The sequence below is a fragment of the Phodopus roborovskii genome, unplaced genomic scaffold (assembly GCF_943737965.1).
Source record: "Phodopus roborovskii unplaced genomic scaffold, PHOROB, whole genome shotgun sequence".
In the NCBI taxonomy this organism is placed as follows: domain Eukaryota; kingdom Metazoa; phylum Chordata; class Mammalia; order Rodentia; family Cricetidae; genus Phodopus; species Phodopus roborovskii.
Genome location: NW_026125059.1, coordinates 12463676 through 12477296, shown reverse-complemented (window position 1 = coordinate 12477296; position 13621 = coordinate 12463676). Strand labels below are relative to the sequence as shown.

The 13621-nt window shown below is 44.7% G+C and overlaps 1 protein-coding gene across 2 annotated transcripts in view; it reads left to right on the top strand.

Moving 5' to 3' along the window:
* Positions 1–13546, top strand: part of Ncoa3 (nuclear receptor coactivator 3) — an 84366-nt gene extending 70820 nt beyond the window's left edge. The window contains exons 18-23 of one of the 2 annotated variants that reach the window (XM_051186161.1): positions 6225–6518; positions 8409–8498; positions 9194–9410; positions 10110–10284; positions 10751–10901; positions 11174–13546. In XM_051186161.1, the coding sequence (XP_051042118.1) occupies positions 6225–6518; positions 8409–8498; positions 9194–9410; positions 10110–10284; positions 10751–10901; positions 11174–11185 (939 nt within the window). In that variant the 3' untranslated portion in view covers positions 11186–13546. Of the gene's footprint in view, positions 1–6224; positions 6519–8408; positions 8499–9190; positions 9411–10109; positions 10285–10750; positions 10902–11173 lie in introns of both variants that reach the window. The other variant, XM_051186152.1, reaches the window with a different exon arrangement.
* Positions 13547–13621: the final 75 nt, after the last annotated feature.

The window sequence follows — 13621 nt, the reverse complement described above, 5'->3', positions numbered from 1 at the left end:
GAACAAACCCCAATCCTCTAGAAGACACAGTTCTTAAATGCTTTAGAGCACTTGGGAGGAAGAGGCAGGTAGATCTTTGTGTGTTTGAGGACAGCCATTGCTTTTACACAAGGTATTGGATCACTTGGCTAGATTTAAAGGTGGCTATTAGCTGAACCTGGGTCCACTTCAAGAGTAGCAAATGCTCTTAAGCACTGAGCCCTCTCCCCTGCCCCACCAAATGCTATTTTATAACTCTGTATGTAACTAGTGGGTAGGTGTGCCGGGAGGCTGTGTCTGTGTGTGGTGGTTTAAATAACACTTAGAGTGGCAAATCAGAGCATCTGCAGCTCTTGCTTGTACACCCATTTCATAGAAGTCCGCTTTTACAATTTTATTTTTGTTTTTCAAGACAGGATTTCTCTGTGTCCTGGAATTCTGTAGATCAGGCTATCCTCAGAGTTACTTGCCTCTGCCTTACCAGTGCTGGGATTAAAGGCATGTGCCACCATGCCCTACATCACAAATATTTTGAAATGTTTTTGGAGTGGTTGCTTCTGTTTAAATTGTGTGTGGGCAATGTTCAGGCATTTCTTTAAGTTGATCACAGACTTAAGGATGTATGGGAATGTGTTTTTGCATCTGCCGCATGCATGCAGGGACCCATGGAAACCAGAAGAGGACACTGGATCTCCTAAAGCTAGAATTACTGGCATTTGTTAACCACTTGATATGGGTGCTGGGAATTGAACTTATGTCCTTTGGAAAAGCAACCATTGCCCTTAACTGTGGAACCATTTCTCCAGGCTCTTTCATTGAATTTTCAAAGGGGTTTGGAGAAACACTGAGCAGTTCTGATGTTCAAGTTTAGAGATGCCAGTGACACCTAACCCTGATACTGAAGAACAACTGTGGAGTGCTGTGTGGTGCGAGTCTGTGTTTGTATGAATGAGCTGCAGAGGGTGGCACCTGACCCTGGGCTGAAGAACATACTGTACTTGGTCTGTGTCATGTTCCTTCCCGGGGTCTGGTTATAGGTCTCTATCTAAAGTTCTGATGAATGCACCAATGAGGTGGTGCTCACCTTCAGACCCAGCACTCTCAGAGACAGAAACTAGCAGTTTCTGTTCAAGGTCACCCTGGTATATATAGCAAGTTCTAGGCCATCCAGAACTACACAATCAAACTCTATCTCAAAAACTCAAAACAATAAAAAAAAAATTATGACAAATAGAAAGGGGGAGCTTAAATCCCTCTCTGAGCAGTATGGGGGGGCATTGTTAATAACTAGACATACTTTTTAGTAGGATGTCAGTGCAAATTGCCATCACTGTCAGTTATCAAAGGTTTCACTGCGTGGTCTTCTGTGTGTGTGTGTGGGGGGGGGACACCACCCTTCAGCCTCTGTGTAGTCTGTAGATGTTATGTCAGTGTGTGGTCTTTACTCTGTGGTGTGGATGGGGCTGTCCTTCAGCCTTTGTGTATTCTGCAGATGTAATTTTGTGTCACAGTGGATGCTATCTAGAATTGAGCATGTCTCTTTCCACCATAAGAGAAAAGTGAAGGGTGTAGAGTGTGAGTGTCCTTGAGAGGCTGAGTGACCCAGGTGATCATGTATGAGCTTGGTGTCCCAACTGCTCTGGAAGCCAAGTCAGAAAAATCCCATGACTCTGGAGTTGAAGGCCAAGCAGCATGTTATTTCCATCACCTGGAATTCTTTGGTCACATTAAGCAAGCTTTATTTTCTGCCAGACAGGGCTAGCTCCCTGAAGTGGGGTTTGAGAAAACTGCATGGAATGTAGGAGAAGATGGGGTTTTCATTTAGTTCCCAGGCTGCAAGACTAGGGGGTTTTCAAGGTTTGGGGCTTTGTAGGTAGGAATTTGACAGAACATTTCCAAGTTAGTTTGGCAGATCATTTTATCAGGGTGGAGGTTAGAATATAGGGTGTGGAATGTGAAATTCAGGAAACCTATTTTGTACATATATATATATGTACAAAAGGAATATAACTTATGTTGACCTTGTAATAAGATGGTTTTTAATCTCAAGGTAGAGTCAGGCTGGTCTGTCACATCAGGACCTTGTCTCAGAAAGAAAGATGGTGGTGGTGGTAGTGTTTTTCTATATGAGCGGTGTTTCTGTTCCTCTCAGCTTCACTGTGTTGTGTGGCTCAGGCAGATGGCCACAAATGTCAGGGTATGTTAATTTAAAAGATTATATATACCAATATGGTAGACCAAAGTAAATGCTTTGTTTGCAAGCTTGGATATCTTGTCATGTTTGTTGGCCATTCATTTTATGTTTTTGTAGTTACTTTCTTTTTTTTTCCTTTTGGTTTTTAAAACAGTTTCACTTTGTAGCCCTGACCACTCTGGAACTCACTCTGTAGACCATGTTGGCCTGGAAAGCACAGTGATCCATCTGCCCACCTCTATCCTCCAAGCACAAGGATCAAGGGTGTTTGCCACCATCCTCCAGGTGGTTTTGTAGTGATACTCCTAAATGCTGGGCAGCAGATATTGCCAGTGATTTCTTTTTTTTTTGGTGGTGGCTTGGTGTTAGTTTTGTTTTTAGTTTAAGAATGCTGCTGGGCGTGGTGATGTACACCTTTAATTCCAACACTTGGGGAGGTCAAGGTGGAGGGGGTATCTCTGAGTTTTCCAGGCTAGCCTGGTCTACAAAGTGAGTTCTAGGACATTCAGTGCTACACAGACCAACCCTATCGTCCCGTTTCCTCCCCCCCCCCCACTCCCCAGGATTTCTCTATGTAATAATCCTGGTGAGAAACCCTGTCTTAAAAACAAAAAAATTCCCCCAAAGAAACAAACCAACCAACTGATCAGTTGTTTAATGTCCACAGTAATTTATAACAGTAAAATGCTGGGGAAATCCCAGAAGCTAGGTTGTTAACTGGGAGCATTTAATTGATATCTATCTAATCCATCTATAAAAATAGCCAAGGATGACAAGTGACAAGATGAGATAGTCAATAGAATACTGTTCCAGCAGGCTGGCCTACCCTGGCAACCTGAAAGTTAGATTCCTGGATCTCATGTAAAGGTCCACATGAAATTGGAAGGAGAGAACCAACTCCACAAAGCTGACTTCTGACCTCCACATATGCACTGTGGTGCACACACACAATAGTAAAGTAGAAGTGCCACGTGTGTTTACATACTAGGTACACGTGTGTTTACATACTAAATACTTATGGTGTGATGTCTGATCAGGGAGACAGGGTCCAAATGAGAAATGTAGAAAATGATGAATAAGTACTTCAGGAATGGAGAAACTGTAAGAGTATAGGTGTCCCTTAATAAAGTGGCAGGCAGAGGCTGGACAGTGGAGTCCCAAATGACTGGCTAATTCCTGCTTGTACAATATTTATCAGTGAGTTAGGCAAGTTCTCAGAACCTTCTAAATTCTTTACATTTGTCTTAGTAGATTTGGTAAGAGAAAGGTTAATGTGTGCTGTGTTAAATGTAACGTACAACTGCTTTATTAAATATGTCTGATGTAAACTGGGCGCCACCACCACTCAGAGGCAGGTGGATCTCTGAGTTCCAGAACCAGCCAGGGATGTTACACAGTGAAACCCTGTCTCATGTCTAGAATGAGCAGAGTTGGAGTGATGGACAAGACAGTAGAAGCATGGATGCTGGAAGAATCCTTAGGATTATGGGAATGGAATGCAGAGAATGGAAGTATATAACCAGCAAGGAGGAACCCCAGGAAGGCTGGGTGAATGTGTATACCATTATACACACTTGGAAGGAAGGAGTTCTGGGGAGCAATGCAATGATACAGGGGAGATTGAGAACAGCGAGTTTTCTTTTCTTGTAGGAAAGTGGGGAGACATTTCTGTTTCTACATACTAAGCTTGAGACACTGGGGACACCCAGAAAAAGATGTTAACGTTTTATTTGTGTAAGCCAATCGAGTGCAGAGATGTTTGGGGTAGAAAGTATAATTCGATAGCTAGTTGTCCTCCATGTCTGGAGCACCAGTCAGGAAATATAGCCGAAGAGGGAAACCTGAGAGTAAACCCCAATGTACTCTTGAGTCTCAACCAAGCAAGGAAAGGCTAGAGTAGAACACAGATAGTGGTGTGGGTGGCCTAGCAGGGTTATTGGACAAGACTCAGCAAGGCTGGCCACTGTGTTCTTGGCTTTTGGGGCCAGGAGAAGGCAAAAGTGCACAATGCACCTGACAGTTTCTTATTTCATCCTTCAGAAGGTGCTGTTTTACTTTTTTTTTTTTTATTGGGGGGGGTCATCATGGCATGGATGTCTGACCCTAACACTGGCCACTTGAGGAATAGTGATAGCTGACACCTTTAGCTCCTCCCTCTACCCCCTTTCTCTGTGTAGCCCTGGCTGTCCTTGAACTCAGAGATCTGCCTTTCTCTGCCTCCTGAATGCTGGGATTAAAGGTGTGCCCCACTACTGCCTGGCAACCACCTTAAGCTTTTGACTGGGAGTTCCTTCATTCTGGACATGAGAAGTGCTCCCCCCCCCCAGTTACCTAAATCATCTCTTGCTATGCACAAATTATGTGAGCTTTTATTTAAATTAAAAGAACAGGTTTGTAAAGCTAAATTTTATTCTATTTTGTCTTTGTGTCTGCCCATGCATATGCACACCACACTAAACCCGAGAACAGCCTGTGGGGGTCAGGCCTATCCTTCCATAATGTAGGTTTTGGGAACCCAACTCAGGTTGTCACAATTGGTGGCAGATGTCTTACCACTCAGCCAATTCACCAGCCACTGTGCGGGAGCAAGGGATTGAACTTGAGCTGTTGGGCTTGGCAGCAGGCACCTTTAACTTTTCCCATAATTTATTTAATCACTTCCACTATACAGCTATTTGCTACTAAAAATTAATACACTGATTTCCTTTCATTGAAAATATTTGAAAACCAGGAAATCTAATGACTTGTTATTAATCACAACCAAATTCCCCTACGTTTTCTTCCATCCCTTCCAATCATGGTTGTCCCATGCTGCAGACTTACATTTGGAGCCACATGGGAGTCCACAAGACTTTCTGCTGCCTCTTTGAGTTAACTAAAGGAAAAGTCTATTGAAGTCATTTCTAAACACAGACACCACACAGATTCCCCCAGACTATCGTTGAGGAGGTGTGTGTGTGTGGGACTCCCCCAACCCTCCCCTTCACCTCATGAAAAAGCCCAGAGGAAAAGGACGTTACAGAATTCACTTGCTAGTTTGTTCTAGCATGGAGGTGTATGTAGGGCATTACTTATCATTGCAGGTAAGAAAGAACAGTGTAAGGACAGATAATGGACTCCTTGTTCCCTAGTGCAGCATTCTCAGGCAGGTCCACACATGACCATGCACAGTTCTTCTCTCTGATCATTCTACCTGCTGCTCCCTGCTGGTGACAGTGCACCTGTTCCACATGGAGGGAAAGCCACCTCTGCTCTCCCAGAAGGTTCTCGACTTCTCCCAGTCTTAGGAATAAGAGCAAACATGTGAAGGTCTTTTATTCTTGCCTCTGGATGTGGGTGGGATTTCTTAGGATAACTGAAAAGATTTGGGGGCGGGGGTCAAGGTTGGATGCTAAGCTCAAACACTTGTTCCAAAGTAGCCCAGAAAAAGTTTTGTAGTCTTAGGCTCTGCATGGTGGCACACGCCTTTAAACTCTGCTCTTGGGAGGCAGAAGCAGTGATCTCTTAAGTTTGAGACTTGACTGGCTGACAGAGTGAGTTCCAGGACATCCAGACTAAACAGAGAAGCCCTGCCTCAGGGAAAACAACAACAACAACACAAAAAACAAACAAACAAAAAACTCAAAAAACATAAACAAGTTGTGTAGTCCTAAAAGACACAAATAGTAGAGTAGATCCATGAGTGAATAGTAGTGAGATAAGTCAGTGTGAGAGTGTGTTGCCTACTGTGACGTTGACTTATTGTCTGCTTGGTTTGAGAAGTGTGATTGTTACTGGTCTTGGGCAGGTAGTATTTCTTTAGGGATTGACTGCATTGTAGCCACTGAAAAGGCAGAGTGTAGAGTGTTTGAGTCTGCCCCACGCAAGGACTCACTCCCAACAGAGAAGGTATGTGTGTGTTCCTGTAAACTTCAGGCCCAAACCTTGATTTGCTTCTGGGTCTGTGCCATATATTGAGTTGACTTTTTTTTTTTTTAACCTTGTTTGGGCTGTTTGCTTTTGGTTACTTTCTCAGATGTAGCTCACTTTTCATTTGTTTCTGATGTTTAAGGGGCAAGCTTTGGAGGCCAAACAAGATGTTTTTCAAGGCCAAGAAGCAGCAGTGATGATGGACCAGAAAGCAGCACTCTATGGACAGACGTACCCACCCCAGGGTCCTCCAATGCAAGCAGGCTTTAACCTTCAGGGACAGTCGCCATCTTTTAACTCTATGATGAATCAGATTAGCCAGCAAGGGAGCTTTCCTCTCCAAGGGATGCATCCCAGAGCTAGCATGGTGAGACCAAGGACAAACACCCCGAAGCAACTGAGGATGCAGCTTCAGCAGAGGCTTCAGGGCCAGCAGGTGAGCCCATTGTGTGCTTGCCCAGGCTCTCAGTGGCGTTCAGGCCGCATTCTTCAGAACTCTTGCCACTGGTCTCTCCTCCTTGCTAACTAAAGGAGTTCCTTTTGCTTTCATTTCTGTTTATGGTTTTGTTTGTGTAGACGGTTCCTTGTTGAGTGTGTGTAAATTTTAGGTATTTTTCTATAAGTATATTCTATGGTATAACATTAGTGGTGGCAAAATGACCCAGTGGGTAAAAGTGCTTTCTATGGCAAGCCAAGAAGCCTAGTGTCATCCTTAGAGTCATGCCCTGCTTAGTCCAGCACCTTTGAGGCAGAAACAGGGAGATCTCTTGAGTTCTTCAGGCCAGCTTGGTTTACACAATACCAGGCCAGCCAGGGCTACACAGTGAGCCCTTTTTCCAACAGAACAAAACAGACCAGGTTAAAATGACAGAAATGATTTCCTCTGAAGAACAGCAAGACCTGGCAGCGCTTGAATGGTGTTTCTTAGTATGATGACCAAAGACTTAAACTTTGATTTTAGCTTTTCAGTTTAAAGGCATGCTCTTGCTAATCCCAAGCAGCCTTTGAACACAACTCTAGGAACTCAGACGGCCTTTGAACTTGTGATCCTCCTGCCTCAACCTCTCCTACTAGGATTGTAGGTGTGTGCTACTACCACTCTTGATCTTAGATTTTAATGGAAGCTGCTGCTTTTTGGTATTTTTAAAACTTTTAGTACTTTGGGGCTGGAGCATGTTCAGCAGTTAAGAACATGTATTGCTTTTGCAGAGGACCTATGTTTGGTTCCTGGCACCCATGTTGGATCATTCACAGTCTAACTCTAGTTCAGAGACCCACATCTCTTATGATCTCTAAAAAATCTCACAGTTGCACACACACTTAAAACAAGAACAAATATTTAAAAAGAATATTCCAACTAGAACTTCCATTTTTTCCTGATGTTTTCTTAAACCTCCCAGTTGTTTTAAAACAATTGTTTCAAGGAGCCAGGCATTGGTGGCGCACGCCTTTAATCCCAGCACTAGGGAGGCAGAGGCAGGCGGAGCTCAGTGAGTTCGAAGCCAGCCTGGTCTACAGAGCGAGTTCCAGGACAGGCTCCAAAACAATACAGAGAAAACCAAAAAAGAAAAGACAAACATGTTTCTAAATGTAATGGCTGCACAAACTGTAAGTGCTGATAAGTGTGCAGGTTACATTTGGTGACACTAGACAGATCACTTGAGTAGATAAGTGGTTGAGCTGAATTTATTGAGCCAGAGCCAGGGAGTGGTTGTTGGTGAGGTGGGTTTAGAACTGGGGAAGCTGTGTGTCTGTGCTCATGGTAGTGTTTAGTTTTAGCATTTTTTTTCTACCAAATCTTCACTATTATCTGATCAAGTTAAAGTTGTTCCTCTGATTGTCTGAACAAGCCCTGGAGAAACCTGACACTGAGTCTGTTGAGCTCCTGTTACAATGATGTTCAAGTTGCTCTTTGACTTTTGACTCAGTGCCAAACCAGCTTTACACTCAGGCAAGAACTTGTCAGGATTTCTCTATTTCTCTTTTTAAAGATGTACTATATAGGTAGGAGTGCGTATGTAAGTAAATGTACATGTGCCTGCAGAGGTCAGAGGTGTGTGTCCCCTGGAGCTGGAGGTAGCAGTGACTGAGCCACCATGTAGTGCTGTGAAAGGAACCTGGTCCTCTGGATGAACAGCACATGCTCTCAGCTGCCGAGCCGTCTCTCTTCCGCAGAGTGAAAACAAACCAGTTCAGTTTAGATGTGGCTGGCTTCCCAGCTCAGTGGGTTGGAGAGGTCATCTCACTGGGTGGTGCTAAAAGTTGTAAAGCTGATTGGGCCTCCTTTACACCATCCACTTGACCCTACTAACTTCTCTCTGTTCAGTTTTTGAATCAGAGCCGGCAGGCACTTGAAATGAAAATGGAAAACCCTGCTGGTGCTGCTGCTGTGATGAGGCCCATGATGCAGCCCCAGGTAAGTTCCCAGCAGAGAATGACCCGCCACATCCCAGCTTAGCCTGGTCCTCAGTCCATGTCTATTACTACACAAGTGAGAATAATCCTAAAGTTCTTGTAAGAATTGGTTTCATCACTCTGTTCTTTAGAAAAAGTTACTTTTGTGTTTGAGTGTGTTACCAGTATGGCTGTCTGTGCACCATGTGCATGCCCAGTGCCCCTGGAGGCCAGAAGAGGATGTGAGGTCTTCAGGGACTGGAGTTACAGGTGGTTGTAAACTGCCATGTGGGTGCTGGGAATTGAACCCAGGTCCTTGGAAGAGCAGCCAGTGCTTAACTTCTAAGCCATCTCTCCAGCCTCTCTACTTTGTCCTTCAATCTCTTCTCCTTTGTTAGTAGTAAGAGTTTGGGGAGGAGAGATTCCTTCATTAAATAAAACCACTGGTAAAAATCAGCCAGTCCCTTTGTGACTGAGTTGCTGTATTGTAAGATAACCACTGAGCTTTCTGGGAATGTGTGGATACTTCTGATCCTAGATAGTGAGGACTCAGTGCTTGCTGGCATTTAGAAGCCATGGGTATAAGGGAGCACTTCTGGTAATTTTCATCTTCCTTTAATTACAGAGAAGACACTGAGCGTTCTTTCTCTGTGATATTTCATGTTTTGTACAGCACTATGTGAAACTGATTGGTTCTCTTGTATTGGCTACCAGCAGGCTTTCTTTAATGCTCAAATGGCTGCCCAGCAAAAACGAGAGTTGATGAACCATCACCTGCAGCAGCAGAGAATGGCGATGATGATGTCACAGCCTCAGCCCCAGGCCTTCAGCCCACCTCCCAATGTTACCGCCTCCCCTAGCATGGATGGGGTTTTGGCAGGATCAGCAATGCCACAAGCCCCACAGCAGCAGTTTCCATATCCAACAAATTATGGTAAACCTGCCATATTGTGCCTTTCCCGAAGTAATGTTATGAGGTTACAAGCTTCACTAGGTCTGTTGTGTTTGAAAATCAAAATACCGTTCACTCCATCTTGTTTAAAATGACAGGTAGAGCAGCATGTGTACAATAATGGGGACAGAGAGAGCATGTGCGTGCGTATGTGTGTGTGTATGTATGTATGTATGTATGTATATGTATGTTTCCCACCCCTCCACCAGTCATGGCACCCCTTACCTCATTTGAAAAGGGTGACATAAGCCTTCCTCTGCCTGGTTTTCATGTCCCAGTGGTAAAGAATGCTGTGTCATCTCTGGACCTTCTAGCCAGGGAGACAGATCCCAGGTGTGGGCTTCAGTGTCTTCTCAGTGACTTGTGTGCCCACTGTGATTGTGCTAAGCACTCTGTATACAGACCTGCCTTTGGGAGGTTCTGGGACAGACTGGGATAAAGGTGTCTTGTTGGGAGACTGTAGTTCCAGCATGCAGCCCTGCCCTCCCGGAAGGAGTCTCTTACAGGAGGTCATTCAGTTGCTCTAAATGTCATCATAATGAGAAGCAAAAACACCCAGATTAGCTACTTATAGCTCTTTACGTCCTTTCCTCACCATCCTCTGCCACCCACGGAAATTCTAGGGTGCTGATACCCCAATGGTGTAGCATTTGAACACTGATTCTTGTTTATTTCTTCAAGGAATGGGACAACCACCAGATCCGGCTTTTGGTCGAGTATCCAGTCCTCCCAGTACAATGATATCATCAAGAATGGGGCCTTCTCAGAATGCCATGGTGCAGCATCCCCAGACTGCACCCATATACCAGTCCTCAGAAATGAAGGGGTGGCCATCAGGGAACCTGGCCAGAAGCAGGTAAGGAGTGTGGCTTATCCTAGCAGCACTGGAGACATGAACTGTTTCTCAGTCACACTTAGGGGGAAGAGATCATGAGGCTTGGCTCTGAATTAGAGCTGAGGTGTTCTGGCTTACTTAGGGTTGTTTTATACCATGCCCATATCTGTGAGTGTAAAACAGAAGGCAGGCAGGCAGGTTGTTAAGACTTTCCTCAGGCCAGGTGTGATGGCTAGCCTTTAATCCCAGCACTTGGAGGCAGAGACAGGAGGCTCTCTGTGAGTTTGAGGTCAGCCTGGTCTACACAACTCCAGGACAGTCAGAGATAATAGCAAGGTCCTGTCTCAAACAACAGGAACAACAAAACAAAGCAAGAGCCAGGTGTCCTTTCTCTGTTATCTGCTTAGGCAGAGGGACACTTGGCAACACTGTGATAGTGCCCTGGAATCTGGATTGATTTGGAAGCAACATTACCCTTTCTTTGCAGCTCCTTTCCCCAGCAGCAGTTTGCTCCCCCAGGGAAGCCTGCAGCATACAACATGGTGCACATGAACAACACTGGTGGTCACTTGGGACAGATGAACATGACCCCCATGACCCCCATGCCCATGTCTGGCATGCCCATGGGTCCTGATCAGGTATGGCTGTCTATTCTTAACTCTCCAAAAAGGGTTCTCCTTCTTTGTTCAGACTCAGAACCTTAACTGTAAGGGTGATGTGTAGACTTCACTCGGTATATAACGTACACAAAATAGTTTGAGGAGCATTTGGGTCAAAGGTCCTGAGCTGGGAGGTGTTTGGGTGTTTGTCTTGAGGTGGGTTCTCAACAGTCTGAAGCACAGCAGTGCCTGCAGAGTGTGCAGACGGGGGATAGTTTTCTGCCGTGCTGACTATTTTCTTTTGTCAACAGAAATACTGCTGACATCTCCCTAGTGGGACTGATTAGGAAATCACTGTACAAATGACACTGCACAGGATCATCGGGAGGTAAAGAGTCATTGTCAGGCATCCAGCTTGGAAGCAAGGGCCAGCTTGACCATCAGGGTGTTCCAAGTGCTGTCATTTGAGCAGAACTGGGTCTCAAGCTGAGCGCACTGTCTACCTGATGCCCTGCCTCTGTGTGGCATGCTGTTCTGCCTCATGGGGACGTGACTCTGGAGATAGGAAGTTCATAATCACATCTCCCGTGTCACTTCCTTCTGCCCCGCCAGCCAAAGTCTTCACGTAAATCCAGGTGGCTAGGGTTTCTGCCTTGTAGCACTGGACAAGGAGCACAGTCTGCCTTCAACTGTTTGTCACCAAGTAGTTCTGTGTCGCTCTTCTGTTGTCCTTTACAGGTGTAGTCCCCAGAGCCTGTTGTCTAGGTTTCCTCCTGATGAGGTCCCAATACCCTGTAATTCTCAAGGATTCGTCATTAATGTTAAATGGCTTTGCAGAAGGGAAAATGAGATGACAATATTTAATTTTCCCATGCTAATGTGCAGCCAAGTGCACTTTACTTAAGAAATGGTGGAGAAATGCAATATTCCCGAGGGCGCGAGGAATGGTGAGCCACATTCCTGGTTTTTGTCTGCACTAATCTGTTAGGACAAGAACATGATTGTTTTGTTTGTTGTTTTCTTTCAAGTACTGGCGTCACCCTTTGCCTATATGGTAGAGCAATAATGCTTTGAAATAAACATGTGAAACTCAAGGCCAGGTACTGCGCCCTCAATCAGAAGCTCGCAGCGTTTCTGTGAATAGATTTCCTTTTTGTAAATACGATCTTTTAAGATATTGTATTATGTAAATATATGTACATACCTTTTTTTTGTAGGTCACAGCAGCTCATTTTTATAGAGTTTGTGAAGCTAAATATTTAACATTGTCAATTTCTGTAAACTCCATGCAGTGAGGCTACAGGCAGAGGAGCCGTCGGAATGGCACAGCCTGGGGGAGGGAGGGCAGCCCGCAGCTTCCCTGCCTTCACCTCAGAGGCCTCACTCTTCAGTCTCCTGATCCTAACGCTTTTAAAACTGATCATTTGTTTAGATGTAGGCATTTACAAATTTTAAACTTTCTTTATCAGAGAACTACGCACTTTGTTAATTTGGGGGAAAGAGTAGATACGGGGAAATGAGCTTTTAAAACACAACCCAAGAATTTAAAAAAAAAAAAAAAATGAAGCAAATTGATTTCAAAAAGAATCTTTACATTTTTAAGCGGTCCATAAATTAAATGATACTAGTTTTGGAAAACTTGAGTATGTAGCCCCATTCATCTTAGGAGTGATTTTGGTTGCTAGGACCTGAGCCCCACACTTGCTGGGAGGCACTGGGGCTTTGCTGTGTGGTCTTCTGTCTGCTCAGCTCTCCATTGTTTTGCTCATGGGGCCTCTCACTACCTCTCTGCTGAGTCAGGATGCTGAGTCAGAGCCAGGCCTGCCAGTGCTGCTGCGTCAGAGCGAGAGGGCCTGGGCGCCCGCTAACCCTCCCCGCCGCGTCTCTTGCCTCTTCTAGACACCTGTTGTACTCAGTTTGGAGTAAGGGAAAACCAAATTTCATGCCCTTTACTTGGGTTTTCTTAGGTTCAGACAATTGGATCACTAGACTATCCATAGCTCTCAGACATATCTGCCAGCCTTGGTGTCATTTTCTGACATTAGCCACTTGTTCTCTATGTCTCTGAACAAGTGAAGCTTGCATTTCCAGAGCCACCTCGGGTGTGGATTTGACTTTACAGTGTGTTCAGGTCATGATGGGATTCCTCCTGTGACCGACCTACTGTCCCAGATCAAATCCACACGCCTCCATTGTGTCGCTGTGCAGGTGGCACCCTAGGTCTGAGCGGGGCTGGGTGTGGCCAGGACTTCCTTGCTTAGACTGTGTAGCCACAGTGGTGCTCCTGCCTTTGTGATCCCTTCCTCAGCATCCCAGTGCCAGGGTAACTGGTTGGCATCCCCTTTTCGTATGGGGGAAAATGAAGTTTATTATGTCTTCTATTTTCTACTTATTTTTATTGGTGCAAATCCCAAATCCAGATTTTCTTTTAATAGTCTTTGGGGATAATTGGTTGTTTTTTACCTGAATTGCCCTTTACTCTCTTTTAGATCATTCTCTTTGTACTCCTGTTGCCTACCTCGCCTCCCCCTCCTGCTGGCCCCTCTTTTAAACCTAGGTGTCTTTTGAGCAAACAGTATAAGTAATCTTTCCACCTGCTTTTATGATGTGGGACATTTCCAGTACCTACTTTTTTTGCTGAATCCAAAGATATATAAATAAAAATATATTTTATGAAGATCAAATGATATTAAGGAACCATGTTTCTTCAAAAATTAATGTAGCTGTACTGTTGCTGTTGGTATTAGGACGCTCTCTCT